This window comes from Garra rufa, chromosome 3 (genome assembly GCF_049309525.1).
Source record: "Garra rufa chromosome 3, GarRuf1.0, whole genome shotgun sequence".
Taxonomy (NCBI): Eukaryota; Metazoa; Chordata; class Actinopteri; order Cypriniformes; family Cyprinidae; genus Garra; species Garra rufa.
Window position 1 is genome coordinate 46,795,255 of NC_133363.1, and position 25,912 is coordinate 46,821,166.

At 36.2% G+C, this 25,912-nt stretch overlaps 1 protein-coding gene across 2 annotated transcripts; it reads right to left on the reverse strand.

Moving 5' to 3' along the window:
* mtm1 (myotubularin 1) lies at positions 1–24,011 on the reverse strand. 2 transcript variants are annotated; one of them, XM_073836264.1, is made up of 15 exons: positions 23,944–24,011; positions 20,651–20,734; positions 16,070–16,142; positions 14,307–14,401; positions 13,436–13,546; positions 13,085–13,186; positions 12,795–12,878; positions 12,489–12,638; positions 9,208–9,393; positions 8,534–8,719; positions 8,240–8,443; positions 7,896–7,988; positions 5,838–5,951; positions 2,625–2,801; positions 1–1,919 (listed from the first exon to the last, which is right to left on the reverse strand). In XM_073836264.1, exons 2-15 carry the CDS (start codon positions 20,711–20,713, stop codon positions 1,737–1,739), a joined length of 1,821 nt encoding a protein of 606 aa, XP_073692365.1. In that variant the 5' UTR covers positions 20,714–20,734; positions 23,944–24,011; the 3' UTR covers positions 1–1,736. The 2 variants fall into 2 exon arrangements, with proteins under 2 accessions (XP_073692365.1, XP_073692366.1); XM_073836265.1 differs by lacking the exon at positions 20,651–20,734.
* Between the last annotated feature and the right edge of the window lie 1,901 nt (positions 24,012–25,912).

The window sequence follows — 25,912 nt, forward strand, 5'->3', positions numbered from 1 at the left end:
TTGTGAACTCTTTAAATTAATTTAATCAGCATTATGTACAGAACAATAGCTGGCCAACAAATAAAGGATACATGTGGGAATACAAAACACAAATAGATCCCTCTAAAGTATTATGTCTAACTTAAGATAATGTCAGGAAAAAAAAAAAAAGAGTGCAGCTTTCCTTCACTCAATCTCATGCGATGGGATTGAGAACAAAAGAATTCCCTACAGAATTAGATCTGTTACAAAGCAAAAACCTAAATGCCCATTAAAAAAAGGAAAAGAAATTATACATGTAAGAGGATGTCCAACAAATTACCTACAATTACCGAAACCAACCAAAATATTTTTTTCTAATTACTTTCCTTTTTATAAAACTGTCAAATTTTACACTGAATAAAATAATTATATTTTACAACAATAGAACTTTCAACAGTAAAATAGGTTTTTGTTTGAGGTAATTACATAGTTCTGGTACTTGTACAAAATAAAAAATAGATTTCTGTCTTTTTCTCCCCCCTAAAAACAACCAACCGCAAATGGTTTGTTTGTTTATTGAACTTGTTTGTCTCTTCACACACTATAGTTGAAACTTCATATCCTCATTGAGGCCAAAGTCTTTAGAAGTTCGGTTTTCCGAGGCAGCTTGAGCAATGGCTCACCGTAGCCCTCCTCTACCACCCCGTGTCAGTTACCGCTCGCTCTCTTCCTCAGGAAAAGGCTGAATTTGGGACAGCTCAATCGCACCGCCACCCCGTCCTACCCAAAAGACTTTGCACACTATGCTACGGTCTCGTTGGGAGCAATACTGTCAGCTCCATCAGAAACAAAATACTTGCTTTCCGTGGCAACTGCGCGTCATTTTACGGGGTACAACCGAAAGCCACTAACACATAGGGCTTCAAATTGTTCAACTCCAGACCTGGAAACAACCTGGCGCACAAACGCACAGTGAATGGAAATCAGTCTATTCTACCACTGATGCTGCCATAAAGAAAAAACATTACCTTTAACGTTTCTCTATAAAATATACACCTGAAAACCTCAGATATGAGTAAAGGCACCGAAAAGGTATCCGCGTCGCTCACTTAAAAAAAAAAAAAAAAACCCTGGTTCTGTTTAACAAGCTACTGTTAACATTTTACCTCCATATCATACACTCGTCTGAGCATCGAATGACATTTACAGAGGAAAAAGTAAGACATTTAGACAACACATCCGCTTCCTTTACCTTTCGAGGTCAGCCATTTGAGTTTGTCAAGCAGTTAAGCGGTATACTAATGAAACGATTGCTCTACCAAAGGTTGAGGACCCTGCTTGATACTAGATTGACTGGACACCATGCAGACCAGCATGCCCTCTTACTAGTGCTCAACATTCAGAAATGTTCTTCACTCACATCTAAACACTTTAGAACCCTAATAACACACATAATGCCATACATAAATCACATACGTCAGTCCGACTCTTCAATCGCTTTCAGTCATCACCTGACCATTCCAAACAGTATCCAAGAGGCGTCTGGGATACACACACGTAATTCCGTACATGGTATGCGGCATGAAAAAACAGCACTGTCGCTTTAAGGCTTCTCTTTTCGTTTAACGTTTTTTGCGTGATGAAGGCCGTACTGTGGTTTATTGCATAATTGTTTTGTTACTCGTTATCATCGACATCACTACTACTCGTGTTACCGTAATTATCACTATTGCTATGTACAAATGTCCAAACGCTGTAACAGTTTGCGGGTGGGATCAAAACGGTGTCTGTAAGTGTGTGATGTGCTGATTGGGCGTGGCAGCGTTGGGGGTGGAGCTGTTCGTCAAGTGGGTGGAGGATGGGGCGGAGTCTGAGAGCTTCAGCTCCTCTAGTTTCTTCAGGTACTGATCCCTCAACGCCAGTAGCTCCTTATAGCGCTGCTCCACTGGACTCTGTTGCTGATATGCACAGATAAACAAACATGCACATGTGTGAAGTGACAACTTGATGGAATCGCCACCAGAGGGCAGCAAAAAAACTCTTTGACTTCAAACAAAGCAAACCAATCTGATAAACATTTTTATAAATAGGACACTGGAATACTAGTCGTAAGTCAAGCATTTTGTATTCATCTATATAGGAATGTTCTGTTTAATACTTAAACGTGCCACTATGGTATGTACACATTACATTAGAATGTTTGACAGCTCTAATGTTTTTGTAGCATTTAATATGTAAATGGTAAACAGCATTAATCTTTGTTATGACAAATGTGGTAAACGCTTATTTATTCCAATGCTGGAGCTGCTTCTGCAAAACCTCTGTAACAGAATGCATGTGTGTGTATCTGTGTGTGTGTGTGTGTGTGTGTGTGTGTGTGTGTGTGGTGATAAGGACATTCTGAGTGACAGTTCACTGCAGTGCCAGTCAGGACGTAATTAAACTGGAGAGAGAGGATTTTCTGCACCACTGAATCGGATGTGCAGACACACACACACATACATACATAAACACTCAATCCCACCCAGAGGCAAAAACACCCACTATAAGATGCACCTGCTTTTTTCGCCCTACAAATATCTGCTTGTATATACACTAAAAAGACTTATCACTATACAAAATGCTATAGAAACTATAACGTGATTGTGAATGTATGATGGTACCTGGTGTTGTATGCGAGGGTTCCACCTGATGTAATAGGTCACCCAAAGCTCTAGGTGGCGCATGCTGGCTACAGGGTAAAGCACACGACTGGACTCTGGCGTGTAGAAGGGGTTTATGTACAAGGATGTGTCACTGTTGACAAAAGACCACAGAGACACCGTCTTCCCCCGAACATTCTAGTGAGACAAAATGGATAAAAAAAAAAGAACAGAAAAACAGAAAGTCAGCATTTTTAACAGTTATTTAAAGGATAACTGTTGCCAAAATGCAACCTGGGCTGTTTTTTTTTTACTGTAAACGAGACAAACTTATGTCTAAAAGCATAATTATGACAAACGAGACGTTTTTGAGATTGACCGTGATTTAGTTTTGTGGTTAATGGCCGGTGAATGGGAATACTAGGGGCATACATTTGAGCGCATCAAAATCAATATTTTTACAACACTAAGAAGGCTCGACACACCATGAAACTTTGCTCGAAGTATCGCCTGTCTCTACACATGAACTCGAGCATTGAGAACATTGTTTGTGTACACAGAGTTTACTAAAAAGAAAGGTTTTGAACAACTCACTTACACTGGGTTTCCGCTCGCAGCCGTCTTGCCAATCAAGAAGTGTCGATCTCTGAATGCGAATGAATGGACTCCATAGGACGAAATATTAGGCTTATATGAGGCTCTTTTTACAAGTAGAAGTTTAATATTGTTTTTCACTTGCGACAAAACAACGAATTAGCCGTGCATTTATATGGAAATATGCTTTAGGAGCTATCCATCCTCGCAATCGGAGATCGATACCTCTGGACTGGCAAGACGGCCGTGAGCGGAAACTCAAACAGTGAAAGTGAGTTGTTCAAAACCTTTCTTTTTAGTAAACTGTGTGTACACAATGTTCTCAATGCTCGAGTTCATGTGTAGAGACCCAGGCGATACTTCGAGCAAAGTGTCATGGTGTGTCGAGCCTTCTTAGTGTTGTAAAAATATCGATTTTGATGCGCTCAAATGTATGCCCCTAGTATTCCCATTCACCGGCCATTGACCACAAAACTAAATCACAGTCAATCTCATAAACGGCTTGTTTGTCGTAATTATGCTTTTAGATATAAGTTTGTCTCGTTTACAGTAGAAAAAAAAAAGCCCAGGTTGCATTTTGGCAACAGTTATCCTTTAAAGTGAAACTTAAAGGAATAGTTCACCCATAAATGTGAATAAATTACTCACTCTCATGTCATTCCAAACCTGGAAGACCTTAGGTTAACCCTGCCCGATTTAAATGTTTCAAAATGATTAGTTTTATAAAGCTACAGCAATACAGTTGCTGTCTACGCAGGATCAGTAAGCTCTAAGTTTTAATTAAAAATATCTTAATTTGTGTTCAGAAGATGAATGAGGGTCTTACAGGTTTGGAATGAAACAAGAATGGGTGATTTTTGGGTAAACAATCACTTACGTCATACACAGCTAGTTAAAAGTTTTAAATAATTAAGATTTGTAAGTGTTTTTAAAAGAAGTCTCTTATGCTCACAAAGACAGCATTCATTTGATCAAAAGTACAGTAAACATGGTAATGTTGTGAAATATTATTAGAATTCAATTTTCTATGATAATATGACCATGGACCACAAAACCAGTCTTAAGTCGCACAGGTATATTTGTAGCAATAGCCAAAAATACATTGTATGGGTCAAAATAATTGATTTTTCTTTTAAAAATCATTAGGATATTAAGTAAAGATCATGTTCCATGAAGATATTTTGTAAATTTCCTACTGTAAATATATCAAAAACAATTTTTTTATTAGTAATATGCATTGCTAGGGACTTTTTCAATTTTCTCGATATTTAGATTTAGTTTTTTGCACCCTCAGATTCCAGATTTTAAATATAGTCCTATCCTAGCAAACAATAAATCAATAGAAAGCTTCTTTATTCAGCCTTTGGATGATGTATAAATCCCAATTTAAAACAACTGGTTTTGTAGTCTAGGGTCACATTTATTTTAAAATGTGATTAATTCCTGTGATAGGAAAGCTGTTACTTCAGTCTCTTGCTCCTTCTAATATGTCTTTTGAACTAAAGTACAGATGATTTAATATATTCGTACCAAAAATCAGTTGAATGTATTGGTCATACAGCAGGTAAGGTGTTGAATGCTTTGGTTAGCAGTAGATGTAAAGTGGGACTTTGTTCCCTAACATTGTTGTTGCGGTGGACGGCTCTAGAGGGCCACCAGAATGAATGTTTCATCTCCCCAAAGTGCATTCTACTCCGACTGAGAGTCAGTGAAGCATCCCTTTTACTCATGCTCTACTTCACACAATGAGCGCAGAGAGAAATAAAAAGCAATGTGTGCGTGTGAGAGAAAGCAAGGAAAGGCCAATATATCCCACTGATGACAACTGGCCTCCAATAAGCAGTGAGGAAGATTGGATTTCAGAGATTCAGAGACAACGGGGTGATAAAGGTAAAGAAAGACAGGTAGAGTGGAGCACATATTAATAGATCTAGCCTGTTTCCAGAATGCATGTGATAATTATAGACTGACATACAGTGAGGTCTAAAAGTAAGACCACATTTGTGACCTCGAACCACTTAAGGGTCAGTTTTTTAAATTGAGATTTATACATCATCTGAAAGCTGAATAAATAAGCTTTCCATTGATGTTTGTTAGGATAGGACAATATTTGGCCAATATACAACTATTTGAAAATCAGGAATCTGAGGATGCAAACAAATCAAAATGTTGAGGAAATCAACTTTAAAATTGTAAAAAGTTCTTAATGCATATTACTATTCAAAAATTAGGTTTTGACATATTTACAGGAGTATACTTACAAAATATCTTCATAGAACATGATCTTTACTTAATATCCTAATGATTTTTGGCATAAATAGAAAATAAATCATTTTGACTCATACAATGTATTTTTGGCTATTGCTACAAATATACCTGTGCTATTTAAGACTACGGTTTTGTGGTCCAGGTTCACATTTATAATTTGAAATTCAATATCTAGTTGTTTTAATCAAACAATGACAAAATAAACAACTATTAAGACATTCTGAATTCATATAAATTCAACTCAAGTCAATCAATTTGTAATCATTCTTAACAAAATAGATAGAAAAAACATGAAAAGCATGGTGAAAAGGAAACTAATGTGCCTTAATATCACCTACACACCAACTCTTTGTGACATGTGTTTTTTCTTACATTGCTGTCGCGGACACTCTCACAGTTGTAGAGGAAAGTGCCAAAGCGGCAGCTGTAAAGGTGATCCAAGATTACCACCAGAAGACGTTCATTAAACTCAAACGCTGTTGGGAACTGCAGATGTGGGAGAGGGATAAAAGTTAGAGATTTACTTGCATTAAAGCATTACACTCTAATTAGCAGGATAAAATGATTTTACAACACACATTCAAAAAAATGGATTTAGTTTCTTTTGCTGTACACAAAAAGAGATGCTGAGACGCTGTTTTCTGTGTTAAAAAAACCCTCCTTCTATATATATGTATATAGGTTTCAAAATATCGGTTATAAAATTAAGAATAACAAGAGCACTGGCAAAAACTTTTAAATGTTTTGAAATTATTTTAACTGGCAAATCGGTTTTGAAAATGACTTAATATCGGCACCAATAGTCGGTCAAACCCTACATCAAACCCAGTGTTAACATCAACACCAGGTTGCACTCATAAATTGTTGAAAGGTTCAGTTTACCACTGACTTTTCAAAGCACATCCAATGATTACTGGGCAGTTTTTGTGCCAAAATCATAAGAGGGATTGATCCAGTGGCAGCTAAAAGTGTCCCGAGACAGTTTCATGAAACACTTTTTCAGGGCTGATGCCGATACAGATTATTACAGATCAAGTAGACTATAAATATATATATATATATATATATATATTAGTGGTTGGCATAGATTATTTTTTTTAATCTGCCCAAGGCATTCAGAATATGTGTGCTACCCAAATAATGACTAAAAGTAAGTAGGGATGCACCGATCCGGATCGGCCGATCTTGCTTGCGCGTTTTGTCAGTAAAGCCGGTTCTGTAATCAGCGGTAAATGCCATCAGGTGTGTGATTTCACGTTGAGCCATATATACTACACACAGCCGTTGTTTACCGACGAGCTGCGCACATTCACACTGATAATGAACATGGATTTGCGCATCTTGTCTGTGAACAACGGCTGTGTGTAGTATATATGGCTCAACGTGAAATCACTCACCTGACGGCATTTACCGCTGATTACAGAACCGGCTTTATTGACAAAACGCGCAAGTGGATCGGCCGATCCGGATCGGTGCATCCCTAAAAGTAAGTATTTGAGAACGGGTTTCTCAAGCCAGGTGGCAATTTGACCAGGGGCTCATCTCCTGTTTCCAAAATGCATCACAAACTGTTTGACAATTGCATTTACAACACAATTAACTATACAAACTTGTGTAACCAACTATTCCTATACTGCATGTACTTCTGCGTAAAAGGCTGCGCGACGTGCGTGTTGCAGTTAAATACACAGACGCGCACGGACATGGATATCTGCGTGCATAGTAGTCTTCGGTTAAACTGTGTTGCTTTTAGAAGCATCAATTCAGTTGTTGCATATAGTTTAATGTCTTTATTTCGGGATTATCAAAGTAAATTATAACTCACGCACGTGCCCCAGTAAAAAGGGTCTAGCAACGCCCCTGCCCTGAAGCAAACCCGGCGGCTTCATAGCTGCCTCCATGTTAGCACGTCTCGTTTGATGTGGTAATTTCACAGTAGGCATACACACAGGTTCGAAGACTCGTTCTCGCCCCCTACAGTGCAATTCGGCTAGGTATACATCCGCGCTAAAATATCAGGGTGAAAGTCATCATAGCTTGCGTAGTACAGACCAGCTCCCAACCCAACTTTGAGAATAGATTAACGGCGATATTTTTTTTATCGCCCGATAAGAGTCTCACGTTAACGCAACATAAAAGTGTTTAAGGCACCGATAGCCAGGCCAGTAATCGGTCAACCCCTAGTTTGTGCCAGGTTTGATTTCAATGATGTTGAATGCCGTAGGTTCCAATCACCAGTCATTTTTATCAGAATCACCACAATTGGGAATGTCACATGAAGGTCGATGCTGTGGATGCTGATATATTCACAATGTAAATCAACATCCACAATGATTAAACAGCAGCTCAGCTCATTTACCTCTTTTTGTGTTTTACAGAATATTTTGGAGAAATATGACAGTTTACATGGTTAGAAAATTAGATCCATACCTGTTTAGTCATTTGCCACACGCAGTCAATAAATTGCACAAAGATAGGTGACCTGTCCTGATCTGCATGGTTCTTGTCTCCATGGCCGATTCTCTACACACACACACACACACACACACACACACACACACACACACACACACACACAGTGTAAAGTAAATAACAAGAGATAACGATTCTTTTTTTTTCGTTTACATAAAACAAAAGCTAATACACTCATTACCCTTAAATATGCTTTATCAACTCTATCAAAGCATCCACCCTGATAACATGGCTGACAGAACTCAAAGTCCATCACTAAATATGTGGTTACACAAGACTTGGTAAACTCAGTTGGAACTCACTGAGGCGAACTTGTGTCCGAAGCTGATCCATTCCTTCTCCAGCAGCACCTGGAAGCCCCTGAGAGTCCTGTAGTATGAATCCAGCATCAGCATGGCCAGAGAGGTGAGCTGAGCTGTGCGGTCCCAGCCGTCACTGCAGTGCACCACCACAGAGCTCCCAGAAGACACTTTATCAGCCACCTGGATGGCTCCTGATAGCACCAGCTAGAGCAGGAAGGAAGATAGTTACATTACAGCATGTTAAATTTTATAATACATACTGGTACGTGTGAAAAAACAACAACAACAACAAACCTTAATATGCTCTAGCCAGTGGGTGGACTCCAGGCTGGAGAGCCAATGAGACTCCTCCACATTAGGGTAGACAATGTCCTTTAACTTTTTCAATGACTCCCTCATGACATGGATATTATGGATGTCCAGAAAGACAAGCTCAGCGTTCTGATATGCATCGTCACCCTCATAACCCCCTCCTGTGGCCTGAAGGGTAAGAGGTGAGAAGTGTACAGGTTAAGATATGTGATCAGGTAGAGAAATTCTGCACACTTGCTTTCACACTTCATGTACCTAAACACATTGTGCAAGAAAAAATTATTGGATCAATAATGCCATTTCAAAATGCTCTGTCAGCAGTGTTCAGCGTAGCATAGCTTTCACATCCAAGCAGCACAGCGGTCTGCTTCTGGGACCATTTTGTGGTTGGTTTTGCCTTTAATTAGTTTGGCAACACGCAAAAATGAAACATACTCGTGCAAAAGCAAACAGTTTTGTTTGTCTAACACAAACCAAGAGTCCAAGATTGACTGGAAAACAGAAACCAGCCCATACCTTCAGTGGATAAGGCCATAAGTTAGATATGAGGTAAACAAAAAGGGTTTTCATATTCAAAAACTCTCAAGAACGTCTTGGAGATGAATTTGAATCTCTGACACTAAGCTCCACTTATTAGTAACCATCTGAAATCTTACCTTGTTTGCCACAGCATTGACATTAGGCCTGGCGTCATAGATGGTGAGTTTGGTGGTACCATTGGCCTCACGAATTTGGTCCAAATAACGTTCATCATCTTTGTTGCGCTTGCCGCTCATTCCCACCAATGGCTGGCTACACCGCGTGATCACAGCATGGTTCTCTTTATGGAACCACGACAACACCTGAGAGGGGAAGGAAACACATCACCAATATGGAAGGTAAAGTCATCAACTAGCGATGTAATGGTAATATCTTGGTATCACGATATCAACATGGTCATATGACTATATGAAACGATAGGTCTTCCTGGCAAAAAGGCATTCAAAAAATCTCTTTCAAATGTAGAAATTAGGAAAGTAGTATTGTAATTTCCCTACTGTAAAGCAAAAACAATATTCCTTTATTTTACAGTGCAATTGTTTTACAATATATTGCTATTACTGTCATAGGAATAACAATAATATAAAAGTGTTGTTGTTGTTGTTATTTATTATCATATTCTAATTTGTTTGGCTTCCTAAAACACCAGTGTGAATGTAATTTAGACTGAGACACTACACCACAAATAAAAAGAAGGTTGAGTTAAGAACATGGGTTGGAGCTCTTCATTTTGAAAAGTCAAAATTAAAGTGAATTAGATATAATGATTTAACTTTAAAATGTACAATTTTAATTTTTGTCTTTATTTGTTTTTTTTTTAAATATCGCAATAAACATTGTATTGTGGACTTCATACTGAGATATTATCGTATCATGAGAGTTTGATATTGTTGCATCCCTCTCTTAACAATCATTTAAAACACACTGTTGAAACTGAAAATGAGCAGAACAAAAGAAAGCTTTATTATCTAGGTAATCCAGTATTAGCCATTTTCTTTTTTTATTATTATATTGGATATATATTCGAAATTGGATATATATATCGTCCATATTTATTAGTGCAAGCTTGTTTTCCATTATTATTTTTATGTTAATTTTTTTAAAACAGTTTTATTCATTATTGTTATCTTAGCAGATCTCAAAATGAACATCAATTTTTCATACTGTGCATTAAAATATTGTTACGCATAAAGCCACTTTAAATTTTCTGATTGTAGTGTTTAGAATTTTATTTTTGATATATTTAGACAAAATAGCACATAATTTTACAGGCAAGCACACCCCAAAATTCTGTCATTAATTACTTACCCTCATGTAGGGCTGCAACTAACGACTATTTTAATAGTCGACTAGTCACCGACTATTGAAACGATTAGTCGACTAATCGGATAATTATTCAATTTTTCTCAAATTTAGCATGAGATTGCTTTAATTATGTGGAAAATTATAGTAAATACAAGAAAGAAGGGGGTACTTCAATGAAAAATGCATATTTTATTGAACTTTGCTGCTGATAGGCCAATTCATACTAAAAGTAAATAAAAATGCCCTGTCTAAAACCATTTAGGCACAGTAATCGGTCAGTACAGACATAAATGCATAAATTAAGAAACTCTATAATCTTTTTAAAGGACAGGCACATTTGTTTTATAAGAAAAAATAAATTAAAATCAAGTAAACATTTTCTTCCTGTAAACCAGGGGCAGGCACATCAGCAGCAATAATACCGTAAACAAACATGTATCCAAAACAAAACGTATTGGCTTCCATGTTATTTAAATCTTACCGAGGCCAGCCAAACTCTGTTTCATTCAACTGTCCGACGTGCTTTCTCTTTAAATGTTCGTGCATCACAGAGGTGCTGCCGTGATGCACAAGGACTGCTTTACAAACCATGCAGGTAATCTTTTTATTCGCCGTAGCAGGCTAAAATGCTCCCAAACTTTACTCCTGTTTCATACATACTCAGTCTGCATTGCGTCTACAGTCCGTGTGCGTTACGTATGCGGTGCAGAAGCAGCACGGACTCGTTTTGCGCTCACACAGAACGCGTTTACAGTCCGTACATTGTGAACGTTGTAATCCGTTAACATGGGTGTGGAAAAAAAATACGCACTGCCGACGGAGTATGTGTGAAACGGGCGTGTTTTGGTACGCGCAGCTGCTGCATTCAGTGCATTGGACGCCGCCATTTCTGTATGTTATCGCTCAGCATAGAAGCTAATGCCTATGTGCGACTCTCGGCAGAGAGATGCCTCACTCGGTCGGAGAAAACATGTCTGGCGACAACATCGACAATGAAATTCATTGTCGACTATTTCTATTATCGATTTTTGTCGACAATGTCGACGAATCGTTGCAGCCCTACCCTCATGTCATTCGAAACCTGTAAGACCTTTTCTTCATCTTCGGGACACAAATTAAGATATTTTTGATGAAATTCGGAAGCTTTCTGACCCTGCATAGACATCAACGCAACTACCTCATTCCAGGCAAAGAAAGGTAGTAAGATCATCGTTAAAAAAGTCCAATGACGTTAGTGGTTCAACCAATTTTTTGAAGCTATGAGAATACTTTTTGTGCACAAAGAAAACAAAAATAACGACTTTATTCAAAAATTTTGTTTGCATGTGGTGCTGCTGACGCAGGAGTCTGCATTTTGATGTAGAACCCAGATGTGCTGCCCCTCGTTCGCAATCAGAGGAATGCACCCACATACGTTGTGGTACTGTCATGAATGCGACTCAGAAGATAAGAAAATATTGAATAAAGTCATTAGTTTTGTTTTCTTTGCACACTAAAAGTATTCTCAGTTTCATAACATTAAGGTTGAACCACTGAAGTCTGATGGACTATTTTAACAATGTCCTTACTACCTTTCAGGACCTGAGAATGGTTTTTGGTTGCATTGGTGTCTATGCAGGGTCAAAAGGCTCTCATATTTCATCAAAAATGTCTTCATTTGTGTTCCGAAGACGAACAAAAGCCTCACGGGTTTGGAACCACATGAGGGTGAGTAATGACAGAATTTTCATTTTAGGATGAACTATCATTTTAATATTAGGTATGTATTGGTTATTCGCCATAACACAAAAACATGTATTGGCTAATTGCATTGGACAGAATTTTTAAATCAGTGCATCTCTGTCATTATCATCATGCAGGCATATACAAATACCCAACCACATACCACAGTAAAAAAGTGAAGGTATATATACTATTTCGTAAATCTGAAATGGATTGCTTGCTTATTTGTGTGCAAAAAATTTAACTAACACTCTCCAAACTTTTCCACTAAACAACCTACTTTATACAGCAGAAGCTTAAATATGACCTTCCGAGAGTAATTACACAATGATTCTGGCCTTTCATACTGGTCATCTGTGAAATAACTCACCGGGATGCGGCAACGGGAGCGAAAGGTAGCGACTCTTCTAAGATCTTCCTCTGTGGCCTTGTATGGAACAACAAGAAATGTGGGATAGGTGTCGCACAGCTCGTAGCTCTTATTGATGAAAGTCACCCTCCACTCACTATTGGGTAAACCCTGACAATCAAAACAGAAAAACACCACATAATCTTTAATAAAAGTACACTGTGCAGTATTTTATGCAACTACATTAACAATTACATTATATTTGCACATGAATGGAAAGAGTGTGAGCAGGTTGAACAAGCACAAGTCCTGACATCTGGTCCTCACCTGTCTCCTGTACTCGTCCATGGGCTCATAAACGTTCCAGCCATTCTCCTCATACTTCTCCTGACTCAGAAAGGCAAAGAGTTGCTGTGAAAGTCAAACACAGAAAAGTTAAACCACTATGTCTTGCATTCTTGTTTTCTGATGAAAGCTGATTGTGAAATGCTGAAATGTTGAAACAACACTTAAATCGCAATGCGCAATGCATAGAAGTGATTCATTTAGTTTGAAGTAATTTCATAATGAATCCAAAAATTTGCATTAGAGAATAAAGGTGAACACCAAACACTGACCATTCCATGAGACAATGGGAAAGCATATTTGAAAAGAATCTCAAAGATGTCTCTTCGACTATGGCCTTCTTGCTTCAGAGCAAATCGCAGGTTCCTCATGTCCTGATACACACACAAACACAAAATGATTTAACAATATCAGACAAAAAGGGGATGCTAGCTCTGCTCTTACCTAACCTGTCACATATTCATAATATAGTGGTTTGCATTCAAAGCAGATGCTGTAATTAAGTGATCTAAAAAACACATGAAAGTACAAACATGTATAGAAATATATATTTGGAGCTAGTGGGTATTAAACACTATGTGATACTACACATGCAGTATGACGATGTGAATTTCTAGCACTACCTTGCAGGTGATTTCAAGCCCGTAGGAGTTTTCTCCTCGACTGGAGGCTCCGCCCATCTTCTCAACACGGCTTATGACACCTAAGGGCACGTCCAGAGTAACCGGCGTCTCCTTTAGACAGGAAGTAACAACAATCTTACACGTATGTATGTACTATAAACAACTCAGAAGTGACACTTTCAGTTCCTTGCAATTCTATTAAAAGATTAAACATTTCACACACATAAGTGCCAAAGCATGTCACAGAAAGTTTGTTAAAAAAGTCTTTGGTTCCATTTTATCAGTGCACTAACATATTTGTGTGACGTCACTAGATCATCAATCTAAAACCGAAGCTTTCAAAACTATAAAAAGTCAATGATTTGTTTGCCATTACGGTATCAACACTTGTATGAATTTCACAACTTTGTGTACCTCCAACTTTTTTTCTTTCTTTCACTTTGCCAGGATGACAGATCATGGCAACGGACCCCAGCAACGGTCAAAACGTCCACAAAACAAGGCTGCAGGTGTCCGCTACCATGTGCCAACCAAGGACAGAGCCAGAAACCAGATGAAAGCCTTTCTCTGATATGATGTGATATGAAATCCCTCCTTCTTCCTGTCCTCTCATATCCTTCTCCTTTCTCGTGTTCTACAGACTAACAAATGTGTGCTTTAACTAAAAGTGGACACTAAAATTTGATCCAAAATAAAGAATGTGCAAACAAGCCTTTAAAGGGAAAACTGAGAAGGAAAGACTAAATGACAGAAGAAAACGGATAAGATGGTTTTAAAGGAGCACCTGACATGGCCTCAGAATGACTGTGCCTGAACCCAAAGAGAACTAATGCGCTGCATTTTGGGAAATGAAAATGAAAGTTGCTCTTACTGAGTCAGTGTTCTTGAAGTAGAGTCTGTAGTTGGTGATGAAGACCTTCCCTTTGACTGCAGCATTGAAGGGGCAGATGTAGATGATCTCTTTATCTGAGTAAAAGAGAGTAGGAAATAAAAATAAAGCTCAACATTTATTTTATCCCATAAAATCTGTCTTAAAATGTTTGTGTGAAACTGTGTGCTTTAAAGTTAAGTAGCTAAGATATGAATAGTACTTTTGACTATTTTTTTCAGCCTTTGCCGCCTCAATATGTACATACATAAACATCTCTAGAACGGCTCTGAGAGACAGTTCATGAGCATTTCAATGTTTATTTTGAGAAAAACTATCGTCATATCAAATGCAATATAAAACTTAAAAAAAGGTTAAATGCCCTTTACAAAAAAAGGTAAAACAGCAATGTAGGATGATTTTGAAGTTGGAGGGGGAGTTTTTTGAAATACCCTAACTGTCTTGAACTGGAGTGCACAGAGTATGCATGCACATCGCAGAGCTAGACAAGACAAGCATTGAAACTGCATTTTTAACCTTAAATCAGTTGAGCACCACTGAAGTTCACTATATGGAAAAAAATCGTGGAATGTTTTACTCAAAAAATGTAATTTCTTTGCGACTGAAGAAAGATAGACATGAATATCTTGGATGACATGGGGGTGAGTAAATTAGCAGGAAATTTTTATTCTGGAAGTGGAGTAATCCTTTAATGTAATGAAAGTACTACTAGTAAAACACATTATTTTTTAAGTAATATTTACCAGAAAAAAATATTTACCAGAATTTATTTACCAGAAGAATCTAATAAATAATAAATAAATAAAATAATATATATATATATATATATATATTTGTTTTATAAAATCAATCATTTAGAGATTATTTGTTATTCAAATTTAATGAGATAATTCAAATGGAATCCATTAACACAGAGTTTGGTAAAAACTAATTTTTGAGAAAAAAATTAATTGTATTTCATAGGGCCTTAATTTCATTTTCTGTAAACTTTTATTAAATTGCTGTTAAATTATGTCTCATGTTTTCAATTAATTAGACACGGTTTTTGATTAATGTTTTTTGATTTAACCATTAAAACAGAGTCTAGAAAAAAAAAAGAAAAAAAAAATTTAAATGAGAAAAAAAAACATGTGTTCATACATCATCTGAAAGCTGAATAAATAAGCTTTTTTATGTATGGTTTGCTAGGATAGGACAATATTTGGCTGAAATACAACTATTTGAAAATTAGCAATCGGAGGGTGCAAAAAAATCTAAATATAGAGAAAATCGCCTTTAAAGTTGTCCAAATGAAGTTTTTAGCAAATGCATATTACTATTCAAAAATTAAGTTTTGATATACTTACAGTAAGAAATTTACTAAATATCTTCATGGAACATGATCTTTACTTAATATCCTAATGATTTTTGGCATAAAAGAAAAATCTATACTTTTGACCCATACAATATATTTTTTGCTATTGCTACAAATATACCCATGCTACTTAAGACTGGTTTTGCTGTCCAGGGTCGCATTTGGAAAAAATAAAACTAAATTTTGGAAGAAAATTAAACGGATTTCACAGGGCCCTAAGTACTACTTCATCAACATCCTAAATCAACAGTTTTAGGACTAGCAAGTTATTTGATCATTACAAAGTGTCAATAATAAAATACATTTTACAATATACAAGTATGACCACAAGGCTTATGGAGATCTCAGATTAATTCTAAGAGCCCACAAACACACACATGCTCTCACTCACCGGTCACTCTCTCTTCTCCCGGCAGCATGGCAACATCTGCCAGCGGCTCCATCTTCAGGCTCTCTCTGGACGCCTGTCAACACATGCAGGAACATTGGGTTGACATGAGCGCATCCCTCACACGCACACAAACGCTCTCAAATAAGGCTGATCAAAACTGTTTCAGCACTACTCACAACATTAATACACTACATTTCAGAGCAGACATGATTTTACTCAGTAACATCTGATCAGAAGGAAAAAAATGCTGGGGGAAAAAAGTGACAGGAAGTAAGAGGAAGTACTTTAGAGAGGAAAATGAAGAGTAAGAGGAGCCTGTCCTCTTTCACCCTCTGTCTGTGAGCACCAGTCTGATGCTGTGTGTGCGTTTGTGTGTGATCAGGGATCCAGATTGCCTTTCCCTGGGCTATTTTCCTGCTGCCAGTTGAAGGTTAGTGAACTGGAATGCGAGCTAAGAGTGCCATTCGCTGCGTGTAGTCGTTTATTCTGTCGGCCTTTTGCTGCTGTTCAGTGTTTTGCACGTCGCAACCCTGTGGGCAGAGTGAAGCAAGGGCTTCTGGGTAATGCTCTAGCCCGTGTTCTCGAGATGACAAATGGAGCAGCCAAATACACACACACACATACAGTGATCCTAGCTGGGAAACTAACCTGGTTCACACAAACAAGAGGTAGTTTGGTAAACAGAAAAGGACAGTTGAGGAAGGGGGAGAATAAAAAACAGCCAACTAGTAAGAGGATTAAAAGAGACACCGTTAAAGACATCTTAAAGGTACAGCGTGTATTTTCTGCAACATTCGTCTGCAATTGTTCAAAGTCATCTGGGAAATCAAGCCCAAATGGCTTAGTTATAGTCATTTCTGCATAGAAAGAAAGAACGAAGGAAAGAAAGGAGGGTGGCTAAGATAAAAGAGACAAACAGAGGCAATCACAGAGACAGATGGACGGTTCTCTGTACAAAATCTCTCTAGCTGTCCTCGGGGACCCTGGAAAAACGGAGAGTCGGGTTCTGCTGCCTATCACCTGCCAGGTGTTACAGCTCCACAAACATATGTATGGAACAGCAGTCTCTTGGCTCAAGCCCTAGCGATGTGCCAACTCCCTGTCTGCCTGGAATCCCCTCTGCCCAGAGAGGTTACATGTGCCAAGCCAGACACTGCATATGCATGTGTTTATGTAGGGAGGGGCGCTCTGCTTTGAAAGGAAACTATCTATTTTGCTTTAACCACTATTACAAGTTCCCTTTTTTTACAAGTTCACAATTTTTCACACATTTAGCAACATGCAAGTGTATTATTAATCACTCTATAAATGTACTGAATAGCTATGCTGGACCAAGTGCACATTTTGGTCTTAAAATAGGTCAGCTGGATAGATGACAAATAACGTGGACATCAACTTTCTTTTTTAACTTCATGACCCTATGTAGAATTTTTTTTTTACATTATTTTTATTATATTAAATAATATATTATATTAAATATACAAGTATATGAACCCTATTCTAACTGAAATAAAAATGGAATCCTATATGGGCCTTTTTACAGAACTGGTCCAAAGTCAGAGTTGGAAACGTCTTTAAAAATGTGTCTTTTTCCCAAAAAATTCTATGTATGCAAACTGTATAATCCAATTGTATAATCCATTTCTAGTAATTGTGCAGTTAATTCTCATTTTGTATTTTCAGAAAGTTTTGGAATATTTGTCCTCTCTCCAAATTTGTCACTACCGAAACACAGTAACAATATTTTATATATTTATATTGACCTGTTAAGATTTGCTAAATTTCTATTAAATTTTAATAATATATTAAAATCTATTACATTTATTTCAGTGGTTAATAAATACCAATTACATTTTTAACAATATTTCAAGTGTGATTTATGAGATTTGTACTGATTTGAATGCAATTTTTCTTTGTAAAAGGTAAAAAGTTGATCATACTGATTTCAAAGTTAAGAATTTATTAGTTTGAATATACATTGAACCAAAAACTATCATAACATCTTAGCTGATAATTCAGTATACTTTATGTTTGACAAAACATCCCATGTTTCGGTTGTGACTGCACATTTTCGGTAGTGACACTTAGTTAACTTGCATACTAAAACACTAGTAAAACATACTAAAATACAAAAAATGTGCATAAATGTACAACAATTTTGTTCATTTGCCCCAATTAAAGGATTATGTGTTCCCCTTTTGTCACTACTGAAACAATGATGGCATCTTTCTGCCGTGACTGTTTCGGTAGTGACAATTTTATGGGATAACACCCAAAAAACAAAGATGTCACTATCAAAACACCACAAAATGTTTCTGTAGTGAGAATTTTAGGGTTGCTAACACAGTTCTGAACAGTGGTACACGTATAAAAACTAAATGTTAAAAAAGTGTGCCTAATTTGCCGAAAAAAGGTGTTCGGTAGTGACGTTCCTTAAATGTACACAGATTTTTCAGACTTTTGAACACATTTACCTCAAAATGATGGGGCCTATCTACTCACACCTTGTAGCTCTGAGAGAGAGGGACACAGGAATATTTTCAGATCATAAATTTAGGGGTGTATAAAATCAGTCCCGGACTAAAGCATGCACTGTTTCGGTAGTGACATGAAAAATGCCAGACAATTTTATTTTTATTTTTTTACATAAAGTTTTATAATTTAATTTACAAAGAATATATGAATATATATATATATATATATATATATATATATATATATATATATATATTAGGGATGTAACGGTATCAAAACTTCACGGTACGGTAATACCTCGGTATGAATGACACGGTACGATATTTATTGAATCATTTACAGGAAAAACAAAACTAATGAAGAGACTCGAAAAAAGTGCCAGAAGTGTTTATTAAACAGTTTACATGAACACTGAACATATCAATGGCATACAAATTAGCCATCTATCTGTAAACTTTGAAACAGAAACTTAAATATTTCAATCTTAGTAACAAAAAAAATTATTAAAGCATGTAAAAAACAGTCAAATCAGTTTAGCTGAATGAGTTGTCTGAATCTAGTTGTCTGCTTGAAATAAGATTTTTTTTCTTACCCCATTGGCAGATTATTTAGCTTGTTTTAAACAAAAACTCGCTTAATTTTGACTTGTTTTTACTAAAAACAAGACAATAATTTTTACTTGTCTAGAAAATCCTTCTTGATTTAAGAATTCTTAGATATTTTGGCTGGAAACAAGACAAAATTCTAATAAGAAAAGCATTTTTTTTTTGCAGTGCAGTAGGCTCTCATGCCTTTCTTTCGCATTAAATCTTTATTAAAAACAATCCTTTAAAGAACTTTTCTACCTGGACAAGTGCATCTATTATGTTGCCTAGTTTAGCCTCTTTAAAACTGCACCTTATTTTAAACCTAGCCAAAAAGCCACGTGTTGACTGTGAAATTTATATGCATTTATGGTACATTTCCGTGTCAATCCATGTTAATTTTTACAGCGAGCAACTCACTGTAACATTAATTCAGCGCATACAGCGCAGCAAAAAATAGACTCGGTGCCGAAACGATCGCTGCACTGCTGCAAAGGCACCGCTTCTAGGACGTACTGCCGGAGAGCAACCGCGTGCAGTGTGAACGCTCTAATCCGTTAACATGGGTGCTGAAAAGAATACGTGACGCATACGCACTGCAGACGGAGCAGGTTCGACCATTTCCATTTCTTTTCCTTGCTGCTACAGCCTGTAGCGACAACAGACCGCAAAGGATGATGGCCACGCCTGGGCTGATGGGAAATGTAGTTCCCGCTACCTCCCGTTCGCTCCATTCTCCTGAGCAAACTTTTCTCAGAAGACCTATTGTTTTATCGAGTCATCCGACCACGGTAGTATCGAAAAAATTTGTTATTGCGGTATGACGGTATTTACAATACCGTTACATCCCTAATATATATATATAATTTTTTTTTTGAACTTCACTATTTCAAAGAATCAAAAAGATTGGAAATGGAAAAAAAAATACAGGGTTAGGGTTAGGGACAGCCACCTTACAATTATAAAGTACTCAATAAATGATGATTTTACATATATTAGGCTTACTGATATTTTAAACATTATTGTAAATAAACATCTAAGATTTGAATACTTAAATGCTTTTTAAATGTGTGGTTGTGGGACAGCAGTTTGCACCAGCTCAGTAGAATGGCCCATATATTTTCACCATTTGCTTTTTCAGCAGTTTGGTTATAGTCCGGGAGTGTGACAAATTATAAGTGCTAATACTCTTTGTGGTCTTGAAAACGTTTAGAATAATTCTAATGTAAAATAAGTGATGCCAATAAAAGAAGAACATGCAGGATATGCCTCTTCTATAGCATCTATATGGCTGCTTAATACTATAGGAAAGCAGAGCAAAGGGCAGCTCTATTGATACCAGTGAAGTGCATTATTAATTCATGCAGAAAACGAAAGTCTAACCCTCCTACAACAGCATTGCACACTTACAGGATAATGTAGTTTGTAAAGCAAAGGGGGGAAAAATGAGAAAGATTCTGTTACAGTCAAAGGACAGGAGGACAGCACAATTACAGCATGTCTGCACGCAGACTTCACTCACGTTTGGGCTGGAGCTGTTCCCCAGAGGACTGGAGTTGTAAGGTGCTATAGGAGCCGAGGCCATCACTGGGTTTGCTTCTTCCACCTCCACAAGAGACATGTCATTTTTCTTTCAGCTTAACAATAAAGATTTTTTTTTTTCTGCTGGCCAGTAGTTCAGAGTCCTGTCTACAATTTTAGTCTGCTCACCATAAGATATATATTTATATCTAACATCTGCATTTTTAAAATGAGAAACTCTATGCCAGCTACAAATTCAAAAACATGCTTTTGCTGGACAATAATGGTAAAAAGTAATTTTTAACAAATTCAAACTGATTTTCAAAGTTTCTACACTATCATTCAAAAGTTCTGTAATATTTAAAAAAAAAAGTCTCTTATATTCACCCAGGCTACATTTAATTAATCACAAATACATTATTATACATTATGAAATACTACTACAATTTAAATAATATTTCTATTATTAATATTTCTATTATAAATATTTCTATTTCTAAATAATTATTTCTATTTAAATACATGTTTTTAAAATTTGCTGAATTTTCAGCAGCAATTAGTTTACTCTTCAGAATCATGATCCTTTAGAAATCATTTTAATATGTTTATTCTGTGCTCAAATAAGATTTCTTATTATTACCATTACCAATATTGATAATATTGTGCTATTTACAATGTCTGTGAAAAAAGTGATCATTTTTATTTCAAGATTCTTTGGTGAATATAAAGTTAAAAAAAAACAGCATTTATTTGAAACAGAAACCTTTTCTAACATTATAACTGTGTTTACTGTCACTTTTGATCAATTTAATGCATTCTTGCCCAAACTTTTGAACAATATGTAAGTCAATGATTAACTATGGTATTAATTATCAATAACAATTTTAATAACTATAACCATGGTACAATGTACACTACCAGTCAAAAGGTTTTGAACAGTAAGATTTTAATGTTTTAGATGCTCATCAAATGCATTTATTTGATCCAAAATACAGCAAAAGCAGTCAAATTGTTAAATATTTGTACTATTTAAAATAACTGCTTTCTACATGAATATATTGTAAAAATATATTCCTGTGATCAAAGCTAAATTTTCAGCATCATTGCTCCAGTCTTCAATGTCACGGGTGGTTCTTCAGAAATCATTCTAATATGCTGATTTGCTGTTCAAGAAACATTTTCTATTATTATTATTATCAATGTTTGATATTGTTCAATGTTGATCAACAGTTGAGTACATTTTTTTCAGGATTCTTTGATGAATAGAAAGACCCAAAGATCAGCATTTATCTGAAATAAAAAGCTTTTGCAACATTATACACTATACCATTCAAAAACTTGGAGTCAGTGTAGTGGGGGGGGGGGGGGAGAAATTATGGAAATTAATACTTTTATTTAACAAAGATGCTTTAAATTGATCAAAAATTATGATAAAAACATTTGGAATGTTTCAAAAGATTTATTTTTCAGATAAATGCTGTTCTTCTAAACATTTTATTCATCAAAAAACCTGAAAGAATTCTCCTTAGCCATTTTAACATAATTATAATAATAATAATAATAATAATAATAATAATAATAATACATGTTTTCTGAGCAGCAAATCAGAATATTACAATGATTTCTGAAGGATCATGTAACTGGAGTAATGATGCTAAAAATTCTGATGAAATCAGAATTTTAAATTATATTTATACATTTTAAAATATATTAAAATAGAAAACTTTTTTTTAAACAGTAAAAATATTTCACAATTTTAATGTTTTTGCTGTATATTGGATCAAATAAATGCAGGCTTGGTGAGCAGAAGAGACTTCTTTAAAAAAGAAAAATTAAAATCTTACTGTTCAAAAACCTTTGACTGGTAGTGCAAATCATAAGACTTCACAAAACCAATATACAATACAAACAGACAAATATTTCAAGCTGTAAGGCAAAAAAACAAGTTTATAACCAAAGGCAGCAATTATGAATACGGTTGGAAAATGATGCTGGTCACGTGAAAACCTGAGCCTACAGATCCAATTGATACGCAATTCAAACGGTTCATTTTCCACGATCCCTAATGTTCACAAGAAGCACAGTTGCTGTTTTTACAGTCATATTCATATTCTTTTTCAGAAACTACCACAAATGTGCCAGAGTGGAAGTGAGAGAGAAATATGAAACATTGTGAATAAACAGCAACACCACCCCTGCGAAAGGTATTGAACATCCTGTCAAGTGATGCATTGTGAGACAGATATGTTGACAAGCCTTTACTTGATTAAATTGATTTTGATTGTGTAATGCCATAATCGTCTGGACATGAATTGTTTCAATAGCAATTATTTGTCTAAAATGTAAATTATAATATTAACATAAATTACATCATAATAAATATTATTTGTTTAACAAACTTTAAAAAGCCAACCAACAACTTAAACATGCCACAAGAGCACCTCAGAGCCTAAGATCACTATTTAACCTAAATTTACACTTTTGTCATGAACTGTGATGTTGAAAACACAACAAGGTCAGATCTCTGAGTCACTATGAGGCAAACATGAAGCTCTGAGATTCAAATGGACACCTGAGGGAATGACAAATGAGGTTAGCGGTCAGAGACAGACATGTAAATGATTACAGCACCAGCCTGGGTGAGAGAGAGAGAGAGAGAGAGAGAGAGAGAGAGAGAGAGAGAGAGAGAGAGAGTTATTTATAATGATGATAGGACTGTTGTGGCGCTTACATGACGGTGCACATTTACAGCCTTCTTCCCCTGCCTATAAAGAAAATGACTTACAACTCAGAGATAAAAGAGAGGAATGAAATCAATCTGTCAAGGCAAGTTTACTTTAAAACTCTCATACTTCAAAAACTCTCACCCTGAGGCTTTGAATGCCCGGATCAACCACGACAAAAGTAGCTACACACTTTCACTAACTTATGTGATGATGTGATGATGTGATGGAAAATTATGGGCAGTATTAATCTGGCCCATATGTACACATACCCACTTCCATTCATACACAATGACAGCTAACGACATACACATCAAAACAAGCTTCTCGAGTGTCCAAAAAGTCCACTTTTATAACTTCTAGCGATTTCGTGAGAGCTTTTACACTGTGAATGTATTCCAGCACAGGACTGTGACCAGGAAATAGCTCGGGCCTATCTCTACGACAGCTCTCAAGTGCTACATTTACCCCGGAGTCCGCTCGAAGCAGCCCTAAATAGAGACCAGACCCTCGCCGAGAAGTCATAACGTGCGACCCGAGAAATATTGGCTTTGCAAATGCCTTTACTTACCCAGAAACTGCAATTCTCCGTTCCTCAGATCGCCAGTCTGTTTTGCACCGCCGCAGGAAGCGCTCAGCCCGAGTCACGTGACAGCGGTCACGGCGCCCATTGGCTACTTGTCAAATCGTGTACTGCAAGGAATTTAGGGAGTTGTATTTTTGATAAGGACGGTCGAATAACAGGCTCGTTCTCAAAGCATGCCGTTAAACCTTAACGTTTCTGTCACGAGGAGACTATTTAAAAGCGTCCTAACATAACTTACTATTTCATCACACAAAATGTATAAATTTACTAAATCGTAATAATATCAACTGATGATCGTACATGTAGCTACATTTTTAAGCTGTGCATTACTTCATAATCTATTTAATGTGTAAAAACAAAACAGAATGAGTAATTAATAATATAAATATTTAAATAGTCAGAAAACACTTTACCTATATATAGCCTATACATAGAGGTCAATAATGTTAATTATTTTACCAAAATAAGAGGAATCATACAAAATGCATGTTATTTTTTCATTTAGTACTGAGTTGAATAAGATATTTCACATAAAAGACATTTACATATAGCCCAAAAGAGAAATTATTAGTTGAATTTATAAAAATGACCCCATTCAAAAGTTTACATACACTTTATTCTTAATACTGTGTTGTTAGCTGATTTTTTTTTTTTTTTTTTTGTGATAGTTGTTCATGAGTCCCTTTTTTGTCCTGAAGAGTTAAAAAAAATCCTTCAGATCCCACAAATTCGTTGGTCTTTCAGCTTTTTTGTGTATCTGAACCCTTTTCAACAATGACTATGATTTTTATGAGGGGTGTAAACTTTTGAACAGAATGAAGATGTGTACATTTTTCTTTTTCTTTTTTTTTGCCAAAATAAGTCAATTTTACCCTGATCTTTAACATCAGTGAGTGTCTGAACCTTCTGTAATAGTTGCATATGAGCCCCTCAGTTGTCCTCAGTGTAAAAAGATGGATCTCAAAATCATACAGTCATTGTTGGAAAGGGTTAAATACACAAAAATGCTGAAAAACCAAAGAATTTTGTTTTTATGAATACAACTATTATTTTCTCTTGTGGACTGTATATAAACGTATTTTATGTGAAATCTTATTCAGTTCAGTACTAAATAAAAAATCACATGCATTTTGTATGATCCGTCTTATTTTGATAAAATAATTACAACTAGCATGTCTCTGTTTTCAGTCAACATTGCTTGGAACTACAGGGTCAGAAATAGAGTAGCTAATTTGGACAAACAGTGGCTTACATCTGTTTCCATTGTTGCCTGATAAACAAACAACTTTTAGTGTGTTTAACCTTTTGCCCATTTCTATCAAAGCTGCCTGGCAGTGCTGCCTGACAGCATTACTGCTGCTTTTCTTGCATATTAAGCTGTCTGTATTCATTTAAACCACTAAACTGGTAGCATCTTTCATGAAAATGCAAACTAAAGAATCTCAGTGAAGTCTAGCTGATGGCTGTGCAATTTGATCCCTGCAGTGTCATAGTCATACCAATAATTCCATTCACTTCTTACAGATGGCAGTTAACTGTACTTCATTAGAGCCTGTCCACACAGCATCTTGTGCAAATTATGGCTCTGGGAAGGAAGACAAAGTTACACACAAGGGTTTTGCATCACTTTGGCTTTTGAAGTGTGGATTATCAAGTTTGATTTTACCCAGACTTCTGTTGTGTAGCAATAGCTCTGATCTGTAACTGTGTAATACATGGTATGCAGTAGCAGAGATGAGTTTCTAAAATCATTAACTGCTGATGCAAAAACAAAGGCCGCTTCTTATGTGGAAGCAAAACTGCTGATCTAAAAATGAAACAGGCAAAACCATAAAACAGCACTAAGAGGAACTATACCAAAAATGCATACTTATATTTATCCAAAGAAACCTAGTGCAAAAGAAAAGAGACCGTACAGTATAAGCAGAATGTTTAACTTGTACTAGAAATCAAA